The following is a 27,150-nucleotide window of genomic DNA, read 5'->3' as shown; positions in this document are numbered from 1 at the left end:
GCCTGTGCATCTTAAAAAAAAAAAAAATCCCTATAACGCCTAGGTATTTAAGTTGCTATGGTCATTCTTATCTTAAACCAAATGGAGAAACTACGGATTTTTTTCTTTATTACAGTTGGATGGGCTGAAGACCGTATTGCTTGCTAAGAGCTGGGGATATATGCATTTATATAGATATACACATCTATATGTTTATAAATATGTCAGTGTGTGAGTATAAAGTGGTGGTTTCTTAGACTAACTGGTTTGACCTTGAACCTGTACCAGTCAAAACAGAATATTACTTTTATTTATGCATTTAATGGATTGAAGAAAGAACATTTTCTCTGTAACTGCGCTAGGGAGGGGAGAGGAGTGGAATATACCTAATCTTATATCTCCTGGGTTTGGCACCATCATTATTGTTTATTCTCATTCTCTAAAAGCAGAATCTTCTGATGGCTCCCTTAGGTGAAGTTGGGAACTATTTCGGTGTGCAGGATGCAGTACCCTTTGGGAATGTGCCCGTTTTGCCGGTGGATAGTCCGGTTTTGTTAAGTGACCACCTGGGTCAGTCTGAGGCAGGTGGGCTACCCAGGGGGCCTGCGGTCACGGACTTGGACCATTTAAAGGGGATCCTCAGGCGGAGGCAGCTATACTGCAGGACTGGATTTCATTTAGAAATCTTCCCCAATGGTACTATCCAGGGAACCAGGCAAGACCACAGCAGATTTGGTAGGTATTTTCCTTAACCCTTTAGTGGTCATGTGATGAAATAATGGGGCAGAACTGCGGGCGGGGGGACGGTGGGGGGTGCGAGGCGGGCGGGAAGGGGGGCTTGTGTTGATGGCTGATCCGCCGAGGGGAAAAATGAATGTGTCCGGGGGTGCAGATGTACACGAGCGGCAGCACCGCGGCGGAGCAGGAGCCCTTGCCGGGTGCTCGGTAGCGATGTTTGTGTAGCCCCAAGTTCGGCTTAAGAGCAGACGCGTACTGGGAGGTGGTGGTGGAGGTGGTGGAATTTTTGCTCGGGACGTTTCTGCTGAATGATTTGATTTCACGAGTTTAAAGGGTTTTTAATCATTAACCACCACAATTTAAAATTCACCGAGTTTCCTGGAGGGAGTGGCTCTCGTCCTATACGCAAATTGACGAGGGCTTTTCTTTCGTTTTCTCTGCCGATTACCTGCCCTAGTAAACTGCTCGAATTGCACAGCCTCTCTGGTTCGCTGCTCGGCGAGGATTTAGCGGCAGAGCACGCCGACCCGCAGCCAGGCTCTCCGCCCGCCCGAGCCCGCACCCGCAGCCGTGCGGCAGTGCCGGTGACAGGCGCCCCGGGAAAGAGGGAGCGCAGGTGGGGTCCGGAGCCAGCCGAGAATCCTGCGCCAAAACCTGCCTTTCTCGAGCTGTGTGGCGTGTCAGGCTGGCAGCGAATTTGAAAAGAGCGTTCCCTGGGTTTCCTTTCCAGGGGACACTATTTGTGACTCAGCAGCGAGGGCTGGAGGGCTGCTGGCCCCGGCCGCTCCGGAGAGCCTGTGCATGCACACACGCACACATGCACATGCACACGCGAGTCCAGTGGGCCTGGTGCTTCTCGGCTGCCAGGGAGTCTCTTAAAGGCCCGGCAGATCGAATGTATGAAAGTGACTAAAACAGCCTGGCTGAGCTGATACTTTGGGGTTTTTTTTTTTTTTTTTTTTTTTTTTTTTTTTTTTTTTTTAAGGAGGGGTGCGGAAAATATGCCAGGTTAGCTCGCCACGCTCCCAGTTGTTGGAAGGAGTTAACTTGTGAGTGAACCAACCTGACAACACTTAAATTCGGTCGTAAAAACAAAGTCCTGTGTTGATTTTTTTTCTCTCTTTGTATTTTAATGCCAGATGTTGAGCGATATCTAAGCTGCATTTTATTGCTTTGTGAGGCTATTTAGATAATGCCGGTGTTGAAGGAGATGATCTCCAAAGGGCTCATAAGGGAAGCGGAGAGGGAGGGACGGGGGAGGAGAGGACTGAGGCTCTCGCATGGTCGCAGGTTCATCCTCCATCCCCCTCCATCCGCTGCTCCCTGACACTCTCACGCTGCTTACAGGCTCTTCCTCCCTCCCACGCCGCCCTCCCGCGGTCTCCGGGGCTGGGTGCGGGGTGGGGGCAGGGTCGCGGCTCTCCCGGGGGCGCAACATCCACGCTTCCTGGCGAGAAAAAGTGCGGAAAGTGTTTAAGGCAGACGCTTACTGAGGGGAATAGGGCGGGGGTGGGGGGTGGGTGGGGGTGTGTTGCAGCTAGGCGTTTTCCTTGGCATGGGCAGGCGCCGCGCGTAGCTGCTGAGCCACCGCCGCAGGTTCCCCCTGCCCGCTGCGCTGCGGGCGCGGCGCTGCGCTGCGCGGGGCCGGCGGGGGAGGCGCGGAGCGGAGCCGCAGCAGGTGTAGGGCGCTGCGCGCACCGGCAGCCGGGACGGCGGGGGGCCGGCCGCCCGCGGGGCCCCGCCGCCCCCGGAGGAGGGCCGCCAGCTGTTCCCTTCGCGAGGCGGCGGTGACCACATTATTCGTGGGGTCTATTTTTAAAAATGGCTTTCCAGCCGCAGTTGTAGGAAGCTGACAATTCCGAGGGGCAGTTCTTCCACCCCTTGCAACGCCTTGGCTTCCACCCCTGGGTTTTAAAAAATTTTTTTTTTTTTTTTTTTTTTTGTCCTTGTCGGTTTGATATCCCTCTTCCCCCCACCGGGACGCGCCTCGGTGATAACTCCCCATGCAGCGCGTCGGTGTTGCCCCTGCTCGCTCCGGGGTTGGGAAGACCGGGCACGGCAAACCCGTGGGATGCCTAGGGGCTCCCGGCTTCTCTGCGGGAGGGAAGGGGATCTCGGTACTTTTGTATCGGTGCCGTGACATTGCTGTTTTGTTTGCCGGAAGGTCACAGAATAGCTGGTGATATTTGAGTTTTGGTGATTTTTGAAGTCTTCTGATGATCCTGGGGAGGTATGCATCCCAAATCGGGAGCTGCCCTGGGGAGAGCGGGCTCACATGGTCTCCTGCGAGCGTGTGCGGGAAACCTGCGTGCGCGTGTGTGGATGCGGGGGTACGCGTCAGGAGGAAGTTTTTCTCCAGGAATAAGGAGGACAAAGAGAAAACCCCGGGGGCTGCGCGTGAACTCCTCTCTGGGCTCTGCCCCGTGGGAATCCCCCTCCCCGCACACACCTCTGGAGAGACATCAGATAAGAGTAATTCTTTTGTGATGCTATGTTGGATGCGTGCCTATTGCGTACAATGAACCGAGCCATATTGTGTGTCTATACTCGCCCGGTTCTGGGAGACCTGGCATTTCGCAATTCCTGCAGCAAGATGTCCATCTCTAAAAGAAAAGCTCCCCGGGAGAACCCGGCTGGGTCCCCCCCGTAATGTGATCTCAGGTGATCAAAGCCTTATCTCTCCCGGGTCACAAAAGAAATTTTTTTGATGCAGTCTCCTTTAGTGTAGGGCATTGGCTAGACAGTAGAGTCATTGTAAATTCAGGAACTCTTTAACAGCGGAGAGGCGTGTCTCTGTGCGTCAGCACAAGTACTGCATGCACAGCATTAAAAAAATAGGAGCATGCAGGAAAAGGAAAAAAAAAAAAGCTTGTCAGCAGGTGACCTCCGCTCCCCGGGACCTGCTGCTACAAGGAACCGCTGCGTTCATCATCTGCGGGAGCCGCACATCCGCCCGCCCTCCCGCCTCCCGGCCCGCCCTGCCAGCTCGGGAGCTGGGCTGGCGGGGCGGGCTCAGCGCCGGGAGGGCGCAGGGGCGGCTCCGGACGGGGGTCCCTGCGGCTGCCCGCCCCTCCGCTGCTGGATGCTGGTGGGCGGGCCTGCCCCCCGCCCCGCGCTGTCTCTGGGGAGAGCCAGCAGACCGGGGCGGGGCAGGGGGAAGGTGATGCATGCGGGGAAGGCTCTGGCCCCCGGGACTGGGAATCGCGGGCCAGGTTTTAGGCGGAGGGAAAGGCGCCGAGCAGGCCCGACAGACTCCTCCGCTATTGAGCGTTGCAGAGGGGAGGGGATGGGGGGGCGGGCAAGGGCGCAGTGAGAGCCTGAAACTGAAGCAGGGCCCTGCTGCCTGGGGGTGCTGTGTCTGTCTGCGCTCCCGTCTTTTAATTGGCATCATGTGGGGGAGCGGGCGGGGTGGTGACAGCTGCGACAGGCGGGATGCATCCCGGCGGAGCGCTCAGCCCCACGTGTCTCCGCGCAGCTCCGCACCGCAGCTTCGGCCGGCAGGACGAGAGGGGGGCGCAGGGAAAGCTCCTTCCCCCTCCCCATCACTCGGCTGACCTCCCGGCGGCTTCTGAGACACGAAGGGCTCTGCTTCCCTCGCCCCGCTGCTCTCCTCGGCAGCACGGGGAGAGGACAGTCCAGAGGGTTCCCCTGCTCTCCCCTTTCCCTGGAAGCCCTACAAAGAGGTGGCCGGCAGAGATACTTGCTCACCGTCTTGGTTGTCATAGATGGTCAGTTGCGGTGCTAAGGGAAAGCTAAACTGCTCCATTCCATTGATACAAAGAAAGCCAACATATGTATAGCCAGAGACAAAAATGGGAAAAGGGCAAACCAGCAACAACATGAAACTGTGCAGTTACAGAGGTGTTCATTGCCTAAAAGTTAAGGAAATTGCTTCTGTAGGCCTGCTCTTCACCAGAGCTAAGACAGATAAAAATTAAAATTTCACTTTAGTCAACAACACACCTCCTCTCACCTGTGAGCGTGTCAGGACAGCAGGACAGCAGCATTTATGTCAGGCTGGTGTTCTGCACCATTCAGCATGGTCTGAATTGGATCATGTAGAAGAAGGTGTGTGAAGGGCTCATGTGGGTACGTAGGAAATAAATAGCTTCCCTGAAACTTTCTTCCTATCCTTGTGAAGGAAGCCTTTAAGCATTTTCCTTAATAAAACCAGTTCAATGCAGTGAGAAGAAATTCAGCACCCCATACTGAGTTATTTCCTCTCTACTTCTCTTCCCTTCCACATTTTTAGCTATAAATAGGGCCCTAGCTTTCAAAGTTTGGAGTTGTCCTGATTTCCATTTGATACAGCCTCATTTTGAAGAGGATTGTCTATTTTATTATCTAGTTCAGGTCCTGAGTACTCTCTGTATATTATAGACACTATACAGTGAAAATATGCACAGAACTGTGGGACAAATGCAATCCTTAAACTGACAAAGCTTCTGTAAGACTGGATGCTTGGCCCCAGATAATCTCATGAAGGACTTAATATGGCACATGAAAACTTGCTGTGAGTAGGCTTTTGAGTATTTCAAATGAAGAAGTTTCTATTCTGATCTCAAATATGTGCATGCTCTTTGCCAAGTACCTTAAATTAATTTTCTGCACTTACGATAGGACATGACAGTGCCTTTTTTGTTCTTTTGATGCACTAAGCAGCATGCATCCAAATATTTGAAATGATGACAGCAATTAAAGACTACATTTGGACTGATATGAAAAATGCCAGACTCACTAACTTAGCTATAGTAGTGTTTAATACACACTTAATGTAAGATTTAAACTCAGTTAAAATTGCTTGGTAACATGTATCAAGTAATATGATATTTTGGTAAAAGGTTTAGAGAAAAAGCCTTACTAAGAAACCTGAAAGTATTGCATGTCCAGATATAATGGGAATTTTGAAATTGTTTCAATGGATCAATTGTATCTGAGATACTACATACAATAGTGTGCTGCCACTTTATATTACTTAAATAATTACATAGTTGCAAAATATTTCCTCCCAGTATTTTTAATTTGTGCAAAGGTAGAGAATAATATAAAATGCCCAGCCCTTAAAAAAGGGTTTTCAAAACAATAATACTGTGGTGTTTGTAGTGTTGAATAATATATAAGGTAATGATCAATAATCCCTTACAGGTAATACTTTTCATCTTTACATTAGCTTGGTTATAAATTTTCCCTATTGGCTTCAACTTGTGCTAAGTTAGATCTCTGCAATTCATGCCTGCTATTGATTAGTGCAAAACTATTTTGTGGGAGATGTCAAATTAATTGTTAAAAAAAGCCACGAAAGTGCTTTTTTATTGGCCACGTGAGGCTCAACACCCACTATACTGTTATTTCATTATTTCATGTACATATAATTTCCAATAAGCTTTAAAAAATAGTTATACAGTGTGCTTAGACATGAAAATTCACATAATATATTGAAAAAGCTACTCTGTGCAGGACACACCTTATTTTGTGACTCAGAAAGTAGTGTAACACAGCAGCATGCTTCTGAATGTTGCTGGATAACTTCCTGTGAGATCATTACAGTCTTAGATAAGCACTCCCAAATAGATAGAAATTTCCATTTTTTAACACAAGATTCCTAGGCTTAGGCCAGATTTCACCAGTAGCATCCTCATTGAAGAGGTAACCAGTTTGCAGGGAAGGCTGCCAGAAAATCCCCAAACCCTCAGAACAAGATGAGCCAATACTTGATGCAGATACTTGTACTGTGCCACATGGATGTTGAACCTTGGAGATTTGCAAAAGCCGTGCTTCTCTGCAAAGTATTCTTATTTCTAAGTGAACAAATGTCGGTGTAAGGTTGCTGTTATTTGCATGGGAAAACTTAATTGTGTACACACTATTACACTTAGGTGTAAGATGTTTTCATACCTGAATTTTAGATGAGTAAATAATAACACACCAGAGAGAATGGTTACTATCTAAACAGAAATGCATGATACTGGACTATACTAAGGATTTTCATTTCTCACGCCTCTGGAAGATCATACTGTGAGTAAATCTTTCCCTGTATTTCTGATTCATTGATGTCTGAAAGGACATCTTTTGGTTCCATGTGTAACATTGCTTTATTTCACAATTCTGATTAAAATGTATTTTTTCAATTTATTTTGCAAGACAAGTTTCATAGGTTCCTCATTCATGCTATTTTGGCAATCTAAAAACTTTTTTTTTTCTCTGAATGTATTATCTGCTGTGAAAATCAGAATATCTGAGCTTAAGACACATGTTTAGGAATGCTGAGAAAGATTGAGAGCAATCTTTTAAATTGACACATTAATGCTGTTTGCAATGCATCATTCTGACAAAGACCCAATGTACTTGAAGTATTGTATATTAATTTTGTCCTCATCTTCTTCCAAACAACTCAGAAAATGGGAAAAAAGCCTTGAAAATAGCTTCTTGACACTCAGGGATAAGTCATATCTGGGGAAAAAAAAAACTTTCAATGGAAACAATACATACATTGTTTGTTTTTTCCTTCATTTCATAGGTATACTGGAATTTATCAGTATAGCAGTGGGCTTGGTCAGCATCCGAGGAGTCGACAGTGGACTTTACCTTGGAATGAATGAGAAAGGAGAACTGTATGGCTCGGTGAGTTCCTGCTGGCCTTGGGCAGCTATGATCCTTACATTCTGTGGGGGAAATGCTGGCTCCTACAAGCTCCCACTGCACTATGTGTGTGTGCTTTATGAGCACTCTTTCTGCTCTGAATATCTTGCAATCTAATTCAAAACAAGACCCTGTGGGTGACATAATGAATGTGGGAGAGGGAAAAGGTGACAAAATCAGGAATGAGTAATAATGCAGATGAATGGCAATTTAAATACAAACAGTAGAGACTGATGGCCAGAGCTGGTCACTGAAGACTAAAGGATGTACTATAAGATTTGTAAATGTCTCCTGTCAGTGGAAACCTAAATCCAGACAAAGTGGATTCCTTTTGTGTGTAGGCAGAGAGCTTTCTAGGAATTGACAAAATAAGGTAGAGGGGGAGGCAAAGGTTGGCATATGTGGATGAGAGAATGAGAAACATGAGTGTGACAGAAGTTATAAAAAGTATAGGAATGAGGGCAAGAGTCTTGGTGGTCTTGTCCTGAAAGTTTCGCTGCTGCTCCCTGAGGGATGGCAGCAGGAGTGAATAACGGGTGTGAGGGAGGAGTAAAACTTGGTATTTTAGATGTGGGAGTTTGCCAGCCTACCTGCAGCTGATGGGTGACTGTTCTTGGCAACATGGGCTGCCTTCCAACAGAGCAGAGAGAGAGAGAGAGAGTGTGTGTGTGTGCACGTGTCTGTATGACGTGGCTCTTACCTGGGACTATTGGAGGCACCTGATGTACAACCAGCTTCACACCCTGGGTAGATCGTGGGCAGGTTCATCTGAAATTTGGCAGATAATTCCCCAGATGGTAGAAGGCAAGCTCTTCTAGCAGTAAAATATCAACCCCCAAAGCTTACAAGGACAAGAGAAGCAGTGGTATTTGAGAAAAAGGATGGCAGAATTGAAGGGTAAGAGAATATCTGAGACAAAAGCGAATATCTGAAGCAAAGTGAAGCTCTGCATTCACAGGGGTTCATTAGAAGCAGAGGAGAACATTACAATGGTCCATTAGTGGTGTAAATGTTGAAGAGAAACACTCAAAAAGAAGTTACAATGATAGAGAAGGACTTTGGATGTAATTGAAAACACCTGTGTCACAGGGGAGTTGCAGTAACAGGGAAAAGGGTGGGGATGACAGTGAGAGTACGAGAAAACATGAGATGATGGTTGTGAGTGGGCAGGTGAAAACAGAAGGGGTAAGAGGGAGGTCCAGCTTCTATGTATATTATCCATTTAGAAGTATGAGGAAATGAAACCAGGAAAGTCCAGCAGAAATGTTTCCATAAGGGTGTCCAGGTTCACTGATCTCTTTCTAGTAAAATTTTGTGTGCGAGAGATGAAGAGGATTATCTTCTGAACAAAGAGCAAGCTAGGTGAAGAAACCATAAGATACAGATAATGACAGTGTGTGTGGGAGGCAGAAAAAGAGGTGGTAAAATGAGGGGTAAGGCTGGGATTGAGGATGAATGGACATGGGAGAAGAGGACATGCAGAGGTTGTGAGAGCCAGTGAGTGGGAAAGGCCAAAGAAAAGGGATTTAGCATAAATGTCAATATGGAGGAGGTAAAGTTTGGAAGGATGGAGAGGGAGTGAGAAAAGTAACTGATGCAATGACAGATGTAAACCTGTTGCCTGTGAGGAGCAAGTTGTCATAAGTCATAATCCTTGTGCAGCTGATGAATGTGATAAAAAACTAGCAAAGTACATAAGTACATCAGGTTCAGTTAGGCAGCAAAAAGGCAGAACAACAACATGTGAATAATATGAATCAGTAATGTTGATAATAATCAGTAAGAGTAATCGTTTCAACATATAAACATAGTGAATCAATTACTCTGCATTTCAGATATTCTGAGACAGGAAATGTGGTTATTGATAGAGCTTAAATACATAGACTTGGGAAAGCAAATGTTACATCACTTTCCTGTGCAATTTATGTTTTGTATTTGCAGTATGTTTGGCTGTCAGAGTGAATTAGTCAAGACAATCTTTGCTGAAGAAATATGCACAAGAAATTAGTAAGCTCACTGCATTTTAAAATAGTTGTTCCATGAACAGCAGTTCTAAAGGAGCCTGCTTTCCTAAGGAGTTGTGTCTCACAGTACAAGGCATGGATCTGTCTGACATTCTGTCCCTGCAGTAGCACAAATTCCCTAGTCTTTTGTGTTTCTTTTATGGAGAAAGGGACAGTGTTAGCTGTCCATGCTCACCAGACTGTCAGTTTGCAGGGGTTACATAGCTCACCACTCCCAAGTGGGATGTGCAAATAATTTCTCTTCTTTACCCTGCCTCTGATTAGTGAAAAACTGATAGGAACTTAATTTTCTTGAAGACCTTTGCCTCCTAATTGAAACTGGTTGACAAGCTAAGGAAAGACAAGCAGGCAAACAGATGTACAGTATAATTGGATAACCTCTTTTTCCTAAGAAATGACACTAAAAATATGAAGCCATTCATAATGGAGAACTGGCAATCTCTGAGGCTAGAATGCAAAGTTCAGGTTAAAATCTGATGGATGATATGGCTTATTGTCAGCATCCAGAGATGGGACTTACTAAAGAGTGATGGTAATTGAATTACATTACTTCCAATGAAATATAACCTCTAATGGCTACTCAGTGTGATGATGCTTTAAAGCCTTGTCAACACTAGCAATCCTAGTGCCTATATTTCAGCAACTGTCAGCCCCCTTAGAAACACTGAGATAAGCAGGCCTCAGAGCAGATTTTTAGATTTTTGTGCAGAATTGGCTAGACATTTTTAAGTGACAGGGTTTTGCTTTTGGTTTTGGTCAAAAAATGCAATTAATTGAAAATTAAATTCTCTGATGGGAATGAATTTGCTGCCTGAACCAGAAGCAAGGCACAATCCAGTACAGAATTATCTCTCCGGCAAAGTAGAAGATCAGGTTAAAAGAGATTAGTTTTGAGACTGATGTGTGTTAGACTGTGAAAAACTTAAATCAGTTTTTCACTTGCATTAAGCAGACCAATCTCTTCAGCTGTACTGTTCTGTAGCAGCAGTAAGCTGTCCTTGTGTTGCTGTGCTGTGAAGTGTATCCCTCTGTCTTGGTTCATTCCCTAAGGGCTGTGAACAGCATCAGCTTTGTCATGGAACAGGTACACTAAGGACACTGTGGCTGTGTTTCCTAAGATGGGAAACCCATGCACAACTGAGTAGCAACCTAAGAAATACTTGGTCTTGCTCTAAACCAGTGTTGGGGATCCAAGTAGGTGCTTAGATTCACAGCTTGTGAGGCATTCAGTACTTGGCACTATTGGAATGCATGCCCTGTGTCTGACACTATCATATTTATATTCTAATTACTGCATGAAAAATGCATTAGGCATGAACCAAATCAGTGACCTAAAAGACCTCTATCCTTCTATATTTCTATTTGAAACATTTGACACAGGAAGATTTTTTTTCCCAGCATAATTGTGCCACTGGAGATGGGACATATGGCAAAGCAGAGCAGCCAGGGTGGGTCATTGCTGCCAGTTTTCATGAAAGACAACAGTAAAGGCAGTTTCAGCGTATCTTGATCCAGTCATGTTCCTCTTGGCCTTCTCAAAGTTCTGCTTTCCTCATAGATTAGCTGCCTGACAAGCTCTTCCACCTCCCTGCTCTCACAGGGGGCAGTTCCTGCTGCATTTTCTGGTCAGAACAGCACAATGCCTCTCATGCTGCTTTCAGGCAGATGTGTAACGTAATGGGGCTGTTCTCAAATTCCTCCTCATGCCACGGATTTAGCCAGGGAAAGCTGAAAATACATGTGCGTGGCGCTGCAGAGAAGCCATTGGTAGCTACCTAACAATGACTTGGAACCTGGTTAGTGACAGCAGCTTTCCCTCCTGCCTCATCTGTCCCTGCTTTCCCTTTACCTTGCCTTTCCCTGGCAGCCTGCAGCTATGACTCATCATGTTTCACAGCAGCTACTGCACCTGTCCCTGGAAAGGAGGAAAAATGCAAACTACAGATAGGACCCAAAGGGGGTTAAGACGAGACATGGAGACCTTTTCCTTCCCAAGTGCCAAACAGCTTTTGCCAGCATGTCTTGCAAGGATGTTTGCAAATGTGTCTTAGCTGTGTTCCTCAGGGCCATGCCGTGGAGGGAGGGAAGTCTTTCTGATCAGTCCCACAACCTTCATGCTTTTATAAGCTGTCCCCATTGTCATGCTGCCCTTGGGAATATTAGCAGCTCCCACCCATGTGGCAGGCTGTGATATGTCCCTACACCATGGGTGCCCATCATTCCCACTGCAGGCTATCCTCTGGGGGAGTTCTGTGCTACCTCAAGCACAGATCAAGCAGGGACATGGGACACCCTTGCCTCAGATGCCCTGGTTATCCTGGGCTTTTCTGCAGTGGAGATCTGTGCTGCTTCTGACTGCTGGCATGCCCACCTCACTGATCTCCCAGAGACATGCACCTGCCCCGTTTCTCTCCTCAGACTGGATATAAAGAAAAAAATTTTTGGTGGTGTGTGTGGTGAGATGCAGGAACTGGTTGCCAAGAGACACTGTAGATGCCCCATTGCTAAAAACTCAAAGCCAGGTTGGACTGGGCTCTGAGCAAGTAGTTGAAGATGTGCATTGCAGGGGGGTTGGACTAAATGAGATTTAGAGGTACTTTTCAACCTTAACCAGTGAAATGCTGGTGCCTCCACTGCTCTTTGTGCCCTCGGCAGGTGGCAAAATTCAGCTCAGGTGGAGTATTGGTAGCTGCAAGATCTGGAGCAGCTACCAGGAGAGCTGTGCAGGTGGGGAGAGGAAGGCAGGAGAGGAGATGGAGGAGTGGTTGAGGAAGGGGAAAAGAGTGCTTGCAAGGAGAGCTCAGGGGAGCATAGAGAGCTTCATTTACTCACAGAGCAGCTGGGACAGAGCTGAAGAGCTCAGATCAGGAGCCAGGAAGGGAAGCTCCACACCTCTGGGTTGCAGACTTACAGGGTGTGTGCTGCAAGGTGAGATGTAGGAACGCTTTTAACAGGGTCATAAATTGCTGTCCTTCAAAAAGTGAACTGAAAGCTTGATCTGGGAGACTAAACTTGCCTTTTGCTCCTAAAACACTGGGGAGAGGGTGGAGGAGGAGGAGAGAAAGAGAGAGAGTTCTGTCCTTGAAGAAACATGTTTTCCCAGTAAGTGTGCAGGGAGGTGACGATATGCCTCTTTATTGTCCCAGCAGGGCTGCACCTGCAGTGTTTTATGCTTTTGTTTGGGTCCCCACAGTCCTGGAAGGGCTATGACGGTACAAAGACTGGTGAACAGAATTTTTTCTGACAAAAAAGGGACAATTTGTCATAGTTTACTGAAAATGTCTTGGTGTAGGCAAGGATTTCTTTGGCTGCATTCTAAAAATATCTTTTATGCTCCTGTGCAAATAAAGGAAGGGAATTGTTCAGCCCTTCAAATGGTAGGTCAAGGTGCACGGAAACAACATGAAGAAAAAAGCAGGTTGAAAGTGCATGTTGGTAACAGCATTTGGACCAAGTATATAAATATATATACTTCTGCTTAAATACAGGTATTTAAGAACTGGATAAATAAATAAATTACCCTCCAGTACCATCACACTTTCCTTTTAAATATTTCTGATCTAAAATTATTCTATATGTTTTAGATTGATTTTTTTTTTTAAATAATAGTCTAGATTATCTGTTCTCAGTGTCCAGGTACCACGATTGAGGTAAACCTGGAAACAGGACAGTTTCAGTGCACAATTTTTTGGAAGGAGAATTAAAAGCAATTTCCTTGAGTGAAGGCAGAGACTTCTAGGCTAAGAGTGGTCAAATCCCAGGAGAGATAATGGCTGTGGCACCTGGTTTAACGCCTTTCTGCTTGTGTTATTATTATTTACAAAAATAAACTGCCTTCTGGTAAATGGTATAAATGGAGAGACAGAGGGTGATCCCTATGGCAGCTGGCTTGTAAGGAGTGGTCAGGCTTTCTGCACGAGCAGCTTGGCTCAGGAAAAACTGGCACTCCCATGATCAAAAACCCGATGGTGTCTTTTACTGATGACAGCGACTCGTGTCTCCCTGGATACATCTGCTTTAAGAGGAGACTGCAAGAAGCAGGCCTGTAGTTAATTAGATGGGCAAACTCTGAAGAGGCCCAGTTCAAAAAGGTGGTTATGGCTCTGAAGGAAGGAAACCTGAAGCTTTGCCAGAGGTGCAGAAATCCTGTGGAAGTGAAGGGTGAAACTGTGTGTGAGGATTTGGCACAATCTGCAAAGTATGGGAGTAGGGAAGGCTGAAGAAAAGATTGTGTCTTAGAGATGTAGAGGCATGGGGATAAAATGGAAATTGATGGAATAAAGCTGATTTGGGCCCTGAAATGTGTACTAAGACTTTTATAAGGTGAAAAGTTTTTAAGCTATATACCTGGAAAGGGAGCAGAAGTCTTTACCAACACAGTGTATTCAGGCAGGAATGTAAATGCCATACAGTTTGAATGTGGATGAAAATTGGGCTAGTCCTGTTTCTGATAAAGTCCTTTGGGTGGTAGCTTGTGTCTGGGGAGCTCCCTGTTGGGGGATGAACAAAGGGAGCAGGGCCAGCCAACACTACTGCTGAAAGAAATGGCTATTTTCCCTCCAACCATCCATCCCCTCCCTTTTGCTGGCACAAGTGTTTCTTTGCTGCCTGGGGAATTGAAGCACAAAACTGGAAAACAAATCTGGCCAAGCAAAAGGGCTTCAGCCACAGTGGTTCCCTTCCCGGTCCCTGGAAGGTGCAGCACAAAGGTGGGAGCAAGCCCTGGGTGAGAGAGTGTTTGCTTCCCTTTGAGGCAATGCGGGTGTTTTCCAGCCTGGAGTGTGTGTGTACCTGGGGCTGTGTGGTTTGTCTTTGGCTGGAGGGCTGTCAGTCTGCCTTGGGATGTGCTTGGCACATTAGGAACCTCCTTTTAAATGGAAGAGTAGAGGAAGTACATGAATGGTGAGTTTACTGAAGCAGGATAAATAGTTTCAGGCGAGCATAGTATTTTATTTTGGTGGGAATATCTTTCTCTAGAAATGGAAAATAGTGCTAATCTTCAGGGCTGTGTTAAGTATGACCTACAGAAGAGAGTGTTTGTTACAGTGGGTAGAATGAGTTTTATTAGAAGTCTTATATGATAGATGGTGAAAACTCTGAAGAGAAGACAGCAATGGGGAGTGCTGAAAGGTATTAGACTGGAGTGAAGCTATTAGTGGAGTTTTTATGGATTGGTCCCTGGACTGATTTTATTCCCTGGTTTTATTAGGAACATTAAACATCTTGTAATAAAAAGGTAGTGGTGTGTTATTGAATTTTTTTGCAAGCTGGGAAGTATTTTCAGCGCAGGAGACAACCTCACAGAAGTGAGGCCTAAAATATTTACACATGAGGAGAGCTCTATCAGTGCCAGTCCATACAACGCTAGGAGGATCCAGTCTAAATGCAAAATGCATTTGGTCACTGTGTTAAAGAACATTAATTGAAACCAAAACAGGTACAGAAAGGGCATGCTGGGATGATCAGAGGGATGAAAAGACTATCAAATGATAGACTCTAATGATCTTGACTTACTTAGCCTGCAGAATGAAAACTGAGAGGGTATGCTCTTGCTCTCTGTAAGTACTTTGAGGTGTAACACTAGGGAGGAAAAAAAAAGTCCTTGAAATAGAGTACAAGAATGCATTTGTTTGAATGGGTCACAAGAAAGTTTAGGCTGCATAATGAGGAAGATTCAGGCTGTGAGCAAATTGGTTTTTGAGCTGTCCAGAGGGATTTTTGAAGGGAGGTGTAGATGAGACATAAATGCTTTCTCTGCACTGTACAGTAGGAAACAGCTTTGTGACTGTGGACATTTCCTTTGTGGAGGGTATAGAGCTGAGAGAAGTCCATATACTTGAGTTACCTCATCTACTTCACCCTTGCAGATAACCAATCTTAGAATTTGGATGGACAGTTTTGCTGAAATCTGGGTACTGTTAAATGGTGTTCCCTACAAGCACCAGCATGGGGAATGAGGCAGAAATTGCAACGTGCTCAGCAAAGTATGAAGGAATCTATGGAACAAAAAGGTCTTTTGAGATGTGGGTACTAGTGTCAAGTCTATGGTCTTCCTCAGAGGACTTAATTTCAAATGCTGACTAGGTCTGAAGACAATTTTTTTTTCTGGGAGAAAACCCTCAGTGATCCCCTTGCCTTGGTCTGCAATTCTGTGTTGATCTTGGATTCTCACTACATGCCTTGGACAAGAAAGTATGAGTAACTTCTATATAAATCATGTGTTTGTATGCTTGTGCATATATATATATATACATATACACACATATCTGTATACACACACACACACACACACACACACACACACACATGTTTATGTGTGTGTGTATATATAAAAGATAAGCTTTGGTAAAGTAAGATCCTACTCAAACCTAAGTATAATGATTTGCTTTCCCGTAAAAAAAGGTGCTGAAATTTTGTGTTCTCATGAAAACAGGAGTCTAGAGATGCTGCTTGAGGAGGCAGCCAGTGTGACCTTGCAGAAGCCTCTCCCAGAAAGGGTAGTTCTGATTCCCTGCTAGTGCTGCATGCTTCTGCTTTCTTCCATGCTCCAACACTGGCACTCATCTGACCTGTCAGGAGATCCAGTTGAGGGATATAAAGCCACAGGAAAATGTTCAGCTTCCTGAACTGGCTTGCTGCCTGTTTGGGCAAGCACTAGGGCTCAGTGGGAGAATCAGGTGCAGTGTGGGATGGTTGAAGGGTTGAGCACCATGCTTTCAACAGCAGGGAGTGGTTAAAGCGGCATAACTGCATTGCAAACCCAAATCATACCCAGCAAGCAAGAGTGGGACATCTTCAGATTCTTTTCTTTGCAGTTGTGTTGTTCCCCGTCACTGCAGCCTTGAGCCTTTCTGCAGCTGGCTGTGTAAGGACACAGGGGTGTGAAAATGTTCAGTGTCTTTGGCTGATCTGAGAATAGTGTGTTGAAGTGACATACTAAAAGCATCAGCAACACTGAGATGTGCTTGGGGATTATTCACTGCATCAGATAAAGATCCGATGTGCTCTGTTTCTGATTCAGGAGCCAGTGGTATGTGAACGTGGTACTCTCTCCCACTTTGCCATTCATCATTTTCAAAGAGAGAGTAGAAAAAGTCTGCCCTGTAGGGACTTCATTAGGGATTTTGACTAGGTTGAGATTTGTTTTGCAGTTTGAATGTGCTTAGGCTGATTTGGTGATGTGCAGTAATGTGGTTCATTTATGTCGCATTCAAAAAGCTTAAGAAATAAAGCTTGTTATAGTGCAAATACATATTTTTCCCTTCTATAAGGGTCTTTTGTTTCTTTTTCATTTCTTTTATACTGGCAGATATCTGATTTGAGGATAAAATTTTATATTTGTGTTCCACAGGCTGCTGCTGAGATAAAACTTGTGTTCTAGTGTGGATGCTGCATACTTTTGAGGTCTGGCCCAGGTTGTGCATCTTTAATCTGCTAAACTTTTCTCTTCAAATTTAACACAATTATAGAGGCAATTGTGACTCAAGAGAAATTTTGACTTGATTCTATTATGGTTGAAATACCATTGCCTTCAATGGAATCAGGATTGGACCTGCTCCTGTAAAACCACCAATTAGTTTTATGGTTGTGTCAGCAGATCCCAATCAAGATAAAAGCTGTATTGTATTCATCATTTTAAAAACCTAAATCGAGACAGGGTTCCTGCCTATGAGAATCTGCAATCTAGAGACAATCTTTTAACATGTAATCTTACTTTTTCATGACAAGGGGGATTTTGTCCTGCTGATGCCTTTGTTAGGACATCATATGACGTAAAATCTGACCTCAGAACAGAAAAGTTATTGCAGAAGACTTCAGCAAAATATTTTTATTTATTTTAGAATACACAAATGTTGTAAAGTTTAAACAAAATAGCAAGTTTTTTTTTCTTTTTCACTTTAAAAACCTGATTTCTTTGGAAGATCCATGTTTGCAGGTACCTGGAAGACCAACAACCTGGTCTTTGAGCTCTTCAGTCACTAGTTCTGTTGAAGTTATTACTGTATATCTTTTGGGTTTTTTTCAGACAGAATGACAACTTCTTTCATCAAAGCTGAAATTAACTGCATGACTGAAGTTTTACCCATTGAAAGACAGGCCCACTGGTGTGCATGTGAGGAGCAGGAGTCTTGTGAGGAGCAGAGCCTCCAGTTCTTCCCAAAGACTTGGTCAGCCATATCACTGACAACATAAGTCATGGGATAGCAACACCAAAGATGTATGGATTTTCTGAGAGATATTAAGGAAATACCCTTTATTCTACTCAGAAAACAAGATAGTAAAATTGTGTAACTAAATCCAAGACTTTGTGGTGGGATTGCCCCTGGAAATGGAATGGGGGAAGTGTCCAAAAAGTGACTCCTGGAGAGGCTGTTTGTGAGAAGTGTTTGCCAAGGGAGGGGGCACTTCTGTCTGTAAAGGGAAGTGTGACATCTTTTCTTCAGCAGCAACTATTTGAAATGCTGGCCTTCCTTCCTTTCCAAACAAAGTGGGAAATCAAAAAGCCTCATTTTTAAACAATTTAAACTGAATAAGCAATTGAGCCCTGCTAGGTAAAGATCATAGTGTGCCAATCCTTTGCTGTAGTGCCCACCAAAGCATGTAATTTTTAAAATTTCTCTGTGAAGCTTGTTGGTTTTCAAGACCCCAGTGGATATGTGGCATTTCAGTGAGAATCTTTCCAAAATGCGATGCTGTGTTTGTTTGGTGACCCCTGTCCAGAATGACAATATGGTCAGTAATGTCCTTGTCCTCTGAGCTAGTGCCTAGCCAGTAGCTTTGCATAAAATTAATAGCAAAATATAGAGACAGGCTTTTGTTCATAAGTCCTTGACCAAATCATCTTGCTGAAAGAATAAAACATGAATTACTTTTATTATGTACGTTTATATCACTATGTATGTATAATAATTATTTGGTCCCCATGGCAAAGTGTTTCATGAAGAGTCCTGAGCATTCTGCTCTTTTTATGATGGCACCGGGTAGCTGAGAGATGAGGTGCTTCTTTAATGGTGGATAAATCCATTTTGTGGGGTACTCACTGAATGTAGAGGTTCATGCAGATCAAGTACTTTTTATCCCTCACTTTACAATGTTTTTCAGCATGTGAATTTAGCTCACTTAAGCAGCACTTTGTGCTGAATGAGGTCTATCTGTCCTTTAAGGCTGTGTTCTGTGCTTAGAGAATCGCAGAACAAGGCAAAAAATACTGACAAAACACTTTGTTCCATCTTAGTTGGATTTAAGGAAAGCATGTTTTATTTACAAATCTCTGTCTGGGTAAAACCTTAACAGGTATTCAGGCTAAAAACTGTGTGTAGCTGTAGGGTGTCAGCCCTGCTATGACATACAGGTTGTCTTTTGATAGAAGAGAATTTGTGAGGTGGGGAGCTGGGGAAGGTCAAGTTACAACTTTCAGTAAATCTGAGTGTGCTTGAAATGGTTCTTTTAATGTCTTAAAATATTTGTTGCCTTCTTATCATTGCAAGGCTGATCCATGTTCCATTTAAGCTGACGGAAACCCTTCTCCCATCTTCTTTAAAAATTGGCTCTGGCCCCTGTATCAGATTGCATACCACCTTGCTTTCTGATTCTTGGAAGGGTTCAGCCAAGCGTTATGAATTAGATGCTTAGATAACATTGATGACTGCAGTTCTTTATTGTGCCAAAGGAATCAAAAATAAATAGAGGTTAGAAGTGTGATTAGTAAATGACACAGTGTGGGCCTGGTCCTGCTGGCATGGAAGGGAGGGGAACAGACCTGCTTGTTTATTTGTTTTCTAAGAGTCGACTTTGTCCTGGTCCTGCTCTGTTGTGGCGTGGAGAAGGAAGCTCATCAGCTTCCAGAGAAAAGACACTGTGACAGCTTATGTAGCCTGAGATATGTCCCTGGAGTTTTGTCAAGACTTCCAGCAGCATCATGAGCAGATCTTGGGTGTTTAGGTGAAAATGAGTTTTCATCTCTTGCGCTTGGCTGAGCAGATATAAACTGAGCCTTTGTGAACTTGAAGCATGGCTGTTGATGGGCCTCCTATCCTCAGGCACAGTGGGGTTGCTCGTCCCATAATGATTTCATGTCCAGGGAGGGCATGCTTAAAACTTGACAGATGCTGCAAACCTGAAATCTCAAAGGAGAGGATATCAGTAAAACCAAGAGCTGAGGAGTTGGCAGTGGCAAAAATGGATGGAGGCCTAATTGGCATCTCATCCTCCTGCAGCTCACATCAGAAGAGCTCTGTAAACAGCCCTGGGGTAGCAGAGTGCTCTGTGCCAGCCTGGTCTCTTCCCCAGAAGGTTCTTAATAGTGTGGAGAGCAAGGGAGCGGGAGAAGAGCAGCAATGGGACAAAGGGGTGAAGGATAAATCCCTCCTGCACTGACAGAGTCCTGGGATTTTACTGTTGGTGCTGGAGGCTGCTTATTTTGTCCAGGATGTGCTGCTTTTCTGTTGTCTGCATCAGGGCATGGAAGTACCACAGTGTCTGCATCTATGTAGGTGTTGTGGCTTTTGGCAATCATGATCCCAAGGGGTTCAAGTTCTGCTGGGTCTTGGGATCTTTACAAGCTTTTTGTATGAAAGATGCTAATCTTTAAGCACCATCATTACTTCTGCATGGCAGCAGCACAAAACAGTCACACTTGATTATTATTTTGTATGTGGGGATTGATGTATAATAAAAACTTTATACAAATTAACTAAGAGGTTTAGGGGAAGAAAGTAAGATGGATACTGGATGTACTCTGTGAGAGTACAAGGTGACCTCAGGAAGGGAGAATGCAGTTGCCTAACTGTGGTTTTGCCAGGGACACCTTGCCTGATTTCCCTCATCTTATTTAACGTGCCATGGAATATGAAAAGTATATTAGTGGCAGCATTGGTGCCTGACTGCTTGTCTCTCCTCTGGCCCTGAAGGCTTTCCTGCTGTCTGTCTAAAAGGCTTTTGGAGAGCTACTGACACAAACACAAAAAACCAGTCAGCTAGTCCTCTTGGCAGACTATTTTTTCCCCATTTTTTTCATGTTTTGTCAAATTATCAAACAAAGCATTCTGAAAAGAGGCTGCTTGGAGAAACTCATCAAAGAAAGCTCTGTGACACTCACCAAGTCAGACACACAGTGTGCAGGGCTTAACTCACACTGTGGTCTAATTTGGAAAAGAAAGTGGTTCTGCTTGGACACTGGTATTTGGCTTCTCATTGTGGCTGGAGGTGGTTCATCCAGCCAGAAACTAACAGGCTTAGCATGAGAGTACAGAAAATGCCACAGCAAATGCTAAGCTAGACCTTTATTTATGACAGCTCTGGATGAGTGTTAATTATTAGCTGAACATAGTGTGTTCTAGAGGCTGTTTGCATTACAGCATGGGAAGGGCCAATGGCATGTAAAATGCGTGTGTTGGTAGGCAGAACAGCAAAGCAAACTGCTTCAGAGGAGAAGAGGGCTTTTCTTTGTTTCCCTTCACTACATATACAGTTTTTAGTAATGCCATGTAGCCATAATGAGGGATTTGCATGAAATTACTCAGGAGATTATACATATAAACATGACTTTTATTAAGACAGGGTGGATTAACAAGGTGTTAGTGAGCAGCAGGTATAGATCAAGTGTTGTCTACATCAGATATATTTCTTGTTAATAGTTGTTTGGACTTCTGGATTAGGTGTTTTCTTGTCTCTACTGAATCAGTGTAGCAGTTTGCAAAAGGGAAAACTACACATGGCATAGAACATAGTAGTTTACTTGGCATGAAAGGCACTTGCTGTGATTTTAGGAATGATGGTCTGCAGAGGCTTTCTTTTGTCAGGTTACAAAATAAATTGAAGTTTTAGCTCCATAGGGTTGTAAGAAGGAAAGAAAGAAAGAAAGAAAGAAAGAAAGAAAGAAAGAAAGAAAGAAAGAAAGAAAGAAAGAAAGAAAGAAAGAAAGAAAGAAAGAAAGAAAGGAGAGAGTATTGATGTGTTTTATGCAAGACCCTGTACTGTTCTTTCAAGTACCAAGCTGCACGAATGTCTTACATTCTTTAGAGTCATGAAACCATTCTCTGAGCAGCATACATGTGTTTTATGTGTTTCTACTTATTTGCAATTAACTACTTCACATGGATAGCTATTTTAAAACAAGCTTGCAGAACTTTCATTTTGATGCCTGTAACCATGCACTTTATTAATTTAGAATCTGACTTTTAATCAGTCTGCCTGGAAATAGAATAACATAATTATTTTCTTCTCTTGTTAAGGGGTGGAGAATGTAGAAAGGGAAAAGGGTCCTGAGCTTGCTGACACTGACCAGCCACTAGCAGTTTTCTGCAATAAATCTTTCTTGGGGTTTTGTTTTTGTGATATGTGCATCTTTGTACAATTCGATTATTTGAACATTCTGAGTTAAGTAACAGGTTAAAAAACCAAACAGGTGAAGTGTGGAAATGTAGCAAAATGAAAATCAATCACTTTGTAGTTGAATACTCTATGAACAGCTCTCACAGAAAACATGTGGAATGTGGTGCAACATCTGATTTATATAATTTTGAGGTCACCTCCTTATTTGGCCCTGAATTAAATGATTTGAGCAAGGCAGGCAGCCTCCCCTTTCACAGGAATGCAGGTTACTTTCCATAGCTGTTCCAGTTGGGTATGTTTGGTATTTGTGTCAGCTTTTGACAAAGATGTCCAGCAACTTTAAGCATAGTGCAAGGAAATATTTGCACTGGAAAATTGACAGAGAAGTCAGTTGCTGGAATAAAAGTATGCAAAAATTGCTGTATTGTAGGGCTAAATCTTGCCCTTCAAATGTGCATAGACGGACTTCTAAAAGTCATAGCCAGAAGGAGAAATGTGATCAGGAAATGCCATATCCTTTCCATACTGGGAGAGTCGGGTTTCAGCAAGACTTTCCCTTCCTAAGATGGTGAGACAAGAGGGGGTGTTGGCAGCATGGACCAGCCTCACCCCTGTGTTATGCTCAGTCCTGGCTGGAATAAAGACATGCATACTTACAATGAGAGCACAAGGTATTAATGCTATGTAGGGCTGTGGTGGTGCATCGTTTAGGGGTGGGCTCACCAGGGTTAGTTTAATGGTCGGACTCCGGGATCTTAAAGGTCCTTTGCAGCCCAAAGGATTCTGTGATTCTGTATAAATTACTGTTCTGGTGGATGTTGATTTCTGTCTCTCTTGGTACTAGATGAAACATCATTGTAAGGCTCTCCCAGGGCCTGGGAAGAAGGATGTTATGGGATTGTAGTGTCCCACATTACTTACAGGATCTGATCCAAAGTCCATCAACACTGATTTACTCCAATGGTATCTGACCACAACCAGAATTTCTAAGTCTCCTAGAAGGAAAATGTTTGACTGTATAAAGAAATGATTGAATTTCTTTTAAAGAGTGATTGTTAATGTCCCTACCTATCTGATCCCACATCCTGATTGCTCTGTCATTTTCATGTTGAAGTATTTGCCTCATGTTTGTACATGAATTTCTGAGAATTTTGAAGAAGGACAAAAGAGATGTATTGTAAGTGAACAGAATGTTAAAATAGGACAAGCTTGTAAAATGAAGATTGAATTTGTGAGCTTGAAATCCATTTAACTCATCCAGAGTGCAGTGCAATGCAAACCCCCAGATTCAGGGTCTGCTAGTTACGTGTACCACAGCACTGTCATGATTCATCAAACCTGCCAGATAAAGGGAGGCTATTTTAAAATTTCTCCTTCAGGGCATGGGGAAGTAGTTCTTGCAAAGATAGAAATTTATGATGATGCTAAAAAAAAATGCAGATGAAGTGAATAATTAATGAATTCACGACAGGACTGAAATATCTTCCTAAAATGCTGCTATTTTTAGCAGGGAGTTCTTCTGCAGTGCTTGTCATGTGATGCTATTGCCTTCTGAGAGCAGGAAAACAATTTGAATTAGTTTCTCTTTCCCCATGGACTTATGTAAGTCCAGTATATAATACCCCTTAGCATCTGAATCTGCCTTAGGACAAACACAGATGATTTAAAACCTCATGCAAAATAAAACACTAATGAAATCTATACTTAAGGATAATCTTCTCTGCAGCAGATTACCTTTCATAATAGTTTGTACTTCTGAGGCTGTACAAGGGGAATACTGCAATGGGTGTAACTGGCAGCTGCTGCTGGTCTGGTGATGCTCAATGCGGCTGCGGTTTCAAGCTGGCAAAGGACACAGAGGCAATTATCAATAGGAGGTTGCAGGGTATGGCTCACAGATAAGGGTTTAATGTGAACAGATTTGTGCTTCTTTTGCCTATAACCAGTGTAGACTATTGCTCTGTTTGAAGTACTTTGAACTAAAAATGTCATAGTCAGAAATTACTCTAAAAAAAGCTGTCACATCCACAAAGGGATATGGTCACTGCCATAGTGAATTTTCAAGTGTTGAACATGTGAAACCAGGTCCTGTCTGGGATTTCTGCTTCCTGAGTGGTAATGAGGTACCCAGTGACCATTAAAGGGGATGTCAGGAGCAGCTCACTTGCTGCTTTCCTTGCCTACTGGAGTTGCCACAAATTTAATTTAGAAGAACCCTCCAAATCCCAAACCTTTAGGTGTTTGGGAGGGCCTGAGGAGGACCCTGTCTTTGCAGCTCAATACCCACTTTGTACAGGTGCAGAGGGGTGTTGGTTTCCTTTCCCCATTTGCATGGAGTTGTTTCCCCCACATGGGATAGTTCCTGGTGACTTTGTAAGGTGTATACGGCTCCTTGGACCTCGCTTGTCCCCAGCCCAGGTGGGCTGCCTTGGGAGCAGAGTGCTTGCCACAAAAAACAGCAGCTAAACACCTGGGCTGAAGCACATTGGTTTGGGAAAGTGTGAGCTGAGTCTCAAGCAGCAGAGGTGGCCCCAAAGGCACCTGCAACTTTGGGGAAGCTGCAGCTTTGGGGATGGTAGACCTTGGGAAGCTCCTTGGTAAAGTCATGGAAGGTGGTTTCTTAGGGGTGCTTGAGCTGTGGCTCCTTAGTTGTGTGCAGGCACAAGTTTATGGCTTAGGTGCCATACACACTTTGCTGCATCTGGGCCTTGGTCTCTGTTTTCCCACCTCCATGCTCCAATCTAAAAGAACTGTTTTAAGATTTAATGTCTGTAAAACACATGCATTGTATGGAGCTTTGTAATAATTAGAAATTGATCCTCAGCTGGAAGCCGAGTGTAGTTGATTGAAATGAGAACTTGTTATGAAAAATACATTGAATTATCACTTTTTTTTTTCTTTTGCCTGGTGAAAAGACTATTTTCAGGCTTATTTTTCCCAGCTTTCCATCAGTTCTCCCATGCTCACCACCTTTTTTCCCAGTAATTTGTGTGAGTCCTTCCTAAAATGAATCTGGTTATCAGGTGGCTGTGTTTTAAGCACTCTATTAAGCAATTTTTTTACAAGCAAATTTAAGCAATGTTAAAGATGTAGAAGGCAACACACAGAACTGGAAGGAGTGGGATTCTGTGGTGGCAGGGGGATCTGATGAGGATCTGATGATCCTCAGTGGGTCCTGTCCTCAGTAGGATGGGATACAAGGATAACGCTGATAATGCAAACCTGGAGGGCTTTTCCTTGCCTGCTTCATCTCAGCACACAGGGTTCATGTTCCTGTTGGGTTGTGGCTTCATGATACAAATAGTAAATCAAATGGAGGGGTAGCAAATTGCACGTCTTTAAATTAATAAAATGCATCAAGTTCTCCATGAGTTGAAAAGACATAGAGATTTTAAGACTGTAAATTTTATAACAGCCCTGCAAACAGGTTCTAGTTTCCTTTATTTATATCTGTTTGAATGCCTGCACTCACCATTGAAACCATTTGTTACAGAAGTTCGGTAAGGTCTTGTGAGCTGCTTGGGAACTATCAGAAATAAAAAGTATCTGTTTTCATCTTTGTTGTTACTGTATTGATTTGGGCAATGAGGCTTTGAGAGTCATTTTTACTTCACATAGAATTATCCACCCTTCTGACTGTCTCTTGAAACACTCAGCAATACAGATCTTCATAGCTAAAAGTAGGAGAATTGAAATAATTTATTCTGCAACTTATTGAGCTGATACCAGTTTCAAGCCATTAAAACAGTGTTTTTTTTAACAAGTAGCTTATTTTAGTGGCTGTCTCCTTACTGCTCTTTCTTTTCTTTCCACAGGAGAAATTAACCCAGGAGTGTGTATTCAGAGAGCAATTTGAAGAAAACTGGTATAACACATATTCATCAAATCTATATAAACATGTGGACACTGGAAGACGATACTACGTTGCGTTAAATAAAGATGGGACTCCAAGAGAAGGGACTAGGACTAAACGGCATCAAAAATTTACACATTTTTTACCTAGACCAGTGGACCCTGAGAAAGTACCAGAACTATATAAGGATATTTTAAGCCAAAGTTGACAAAGACAATTCCTTCACTTGAGCCCTTAAAAAGTAACCACTATAAAGGTTTCATGCGGTGGGTTCTTATTGATTAGCTGTGTCATCACATCAGCTCCACTGTTGCCAAACTTTGTCGCATGCATAATGTATGATGGAGGCTTGGATGGAACATGCTGATTTTGTTCTGCACTTAAAGGTTTGTCCTCCTGGAGGAGAGCCTATGCCCACTCGCTTGATTTAGTACGAGAGGGAGCGCGAGAGAGTGAGTGCGAGAGGGAGAGAAAGGGAGAGGATGAATGGGAGTGAGAGCGCGAGAGAGGGGAGCCGAGGGGAGGAGGAGGGTGAGGAGGAGGAGGAGGAGGAGGAAGGCCTGATGCATGCTGGGGAATAGACTCGCTTTTAAATTTTTGATCAGTTGTACTTCGTCATATATCAGCATAGCTGCCATACTTCGATTCATCAGGATTTCTGGCTGGTGGCCTGCTCAAGTGTACGCTGCATTTACAAAGGCATGGAGGGTGCAGTCTTACTTAAACAAGAGACTTTTCAGTTAATCGCTCTCTGGGTCTCACCCCACTGAGTTTAAAGCAAAGACCTCTTAGTAAAAAAAAAAAAAATAATAAAAAGTTAAATTTATTTATAGAAATTCCAAAGGCAACATTTTATTTATTTTATATATTTATTTATTATATAGAGTTTATTTTTAATGAAATATGTACAGGCCAGATAGGCATTTTGGAAGCTTTAGGCTCTGTAAGCATTGAAATGGCAAAGGCCACTATGAACCTGTGGTAAATTCATGCAAGTAAATATAAAGGTGCATGGATAAAAAAAAAAAGCCAACAATAAAAAGGTAATAATAATAATAAATTCTAGTGACCCTCATGTACTAAAGGCGACAATCTCTTTTGTGCCCGTATTATTGTACAAGTATGCACACCACTCATGACACTGAGTCCTCACTCTTCTGACTGCTTGTTTCATAGCTTACCCCAGAGGATTAAAAAGAAAACTGGGTCTTCAACTTTTTTTTATGTGTCTGTAATATTTCCTCTCTGATAAAGTGACTTCTTACATCATTGTAAATTTCACAGCTGTGGAAAATATAGGGGTTGGAATATATTCTACTTGTTAAAACCTATTGCAGATTATACCAAAGCTAAATGATAAATATGCTATTTTTTTCCTAAAGAGAATGCCAGAAACAACATAAGTAATACCAACAACAATTATACTAATTTTAAGATTCCACAAAGAACACATAAATATTTCAGAAGGCAAGAACCAGGTTAACAGGATCACTCTTGTAAACATGTTTATTTGTGCACTTGACTATCTACTATGAAATTATACAAGTTCCATAGGGGTCATTGTAATACCTTTTATGGAAAATT

At 43.5% G+C, this 27,150-nt stretch overlaps 1 protein-coding gene across 1 annotated transcript; it reads left to right on the top strand.

The window, feature by feature from the left end:
- Positions 1 to 437: 437 nt before the first annotated feature.
- Positions 438 to 25,966, top strand: FGF9 (fibroblast growth factor 9). Its single transcript, XM_041416061.1, has 3 exons — positions 438 to 714; positions 7,235 to 7,338; positions 25,529 to 25,966. Exons 1-3 carry the CDS (start codon positions 438 to 440, stop codon positions 25,772 to 25,774), a joined length of 627 nt encoding a protein of 208 aa, XP_041271995.1. The 3' UTR covers positions 25,775 to 25,966.
- Positions 25,967 to 27,150: the final 1,184 nt, after the last annotated feature.

Source organism: Onychostruthus taczanowskii, unplaced genomic scaffold (assembly GCF_017590055.1).
Source record: "Onychostruthus taczanowskii isolate IOZ18803 unplaced genomic scaffold, ASM1759005v1 scaffold50, whole genome shotgun sequence".
In the NCBI taxonomy this organism is placed as follows: Eukaryota; Metazoa; Chordata; class Aves; order Passeriformes; family Passeridae; genus Onychostruthus; species Onychostruthus taczanowskii.
Note: the sequence above shows the minus strand (reverse complement) of the source record. Positions and strands in the feature narration are given on the sequence as shown.

What these genes read in the sequence shown, in the direction of transcription:
- FGF9 (XM_041416061.1), top strand. Translation starts at nt 438, where the DNA reads ATGGCTCCCTTAGGTGAAGTTGGGAACTATTTCGGTGTGCAGGATGCA. An exon ending in GCAAGACCACAGCAGATTTG is followed by an intron (nt 715 to 7,234) that starts GTAGGTATTTTC and finishes TTCATTTCATAG; the next exon opens with GTATACTGGAATTTATCAGT. An exon ending in AAGGAGAACTGTATGGCTCG is followed by an intron (nt 7,339 to 25,528) that starts GTGAGTTCCTGC and finishes TTCTTTCCACAG; the next exon opens with GAGAAATTAACCCAGGAGTG.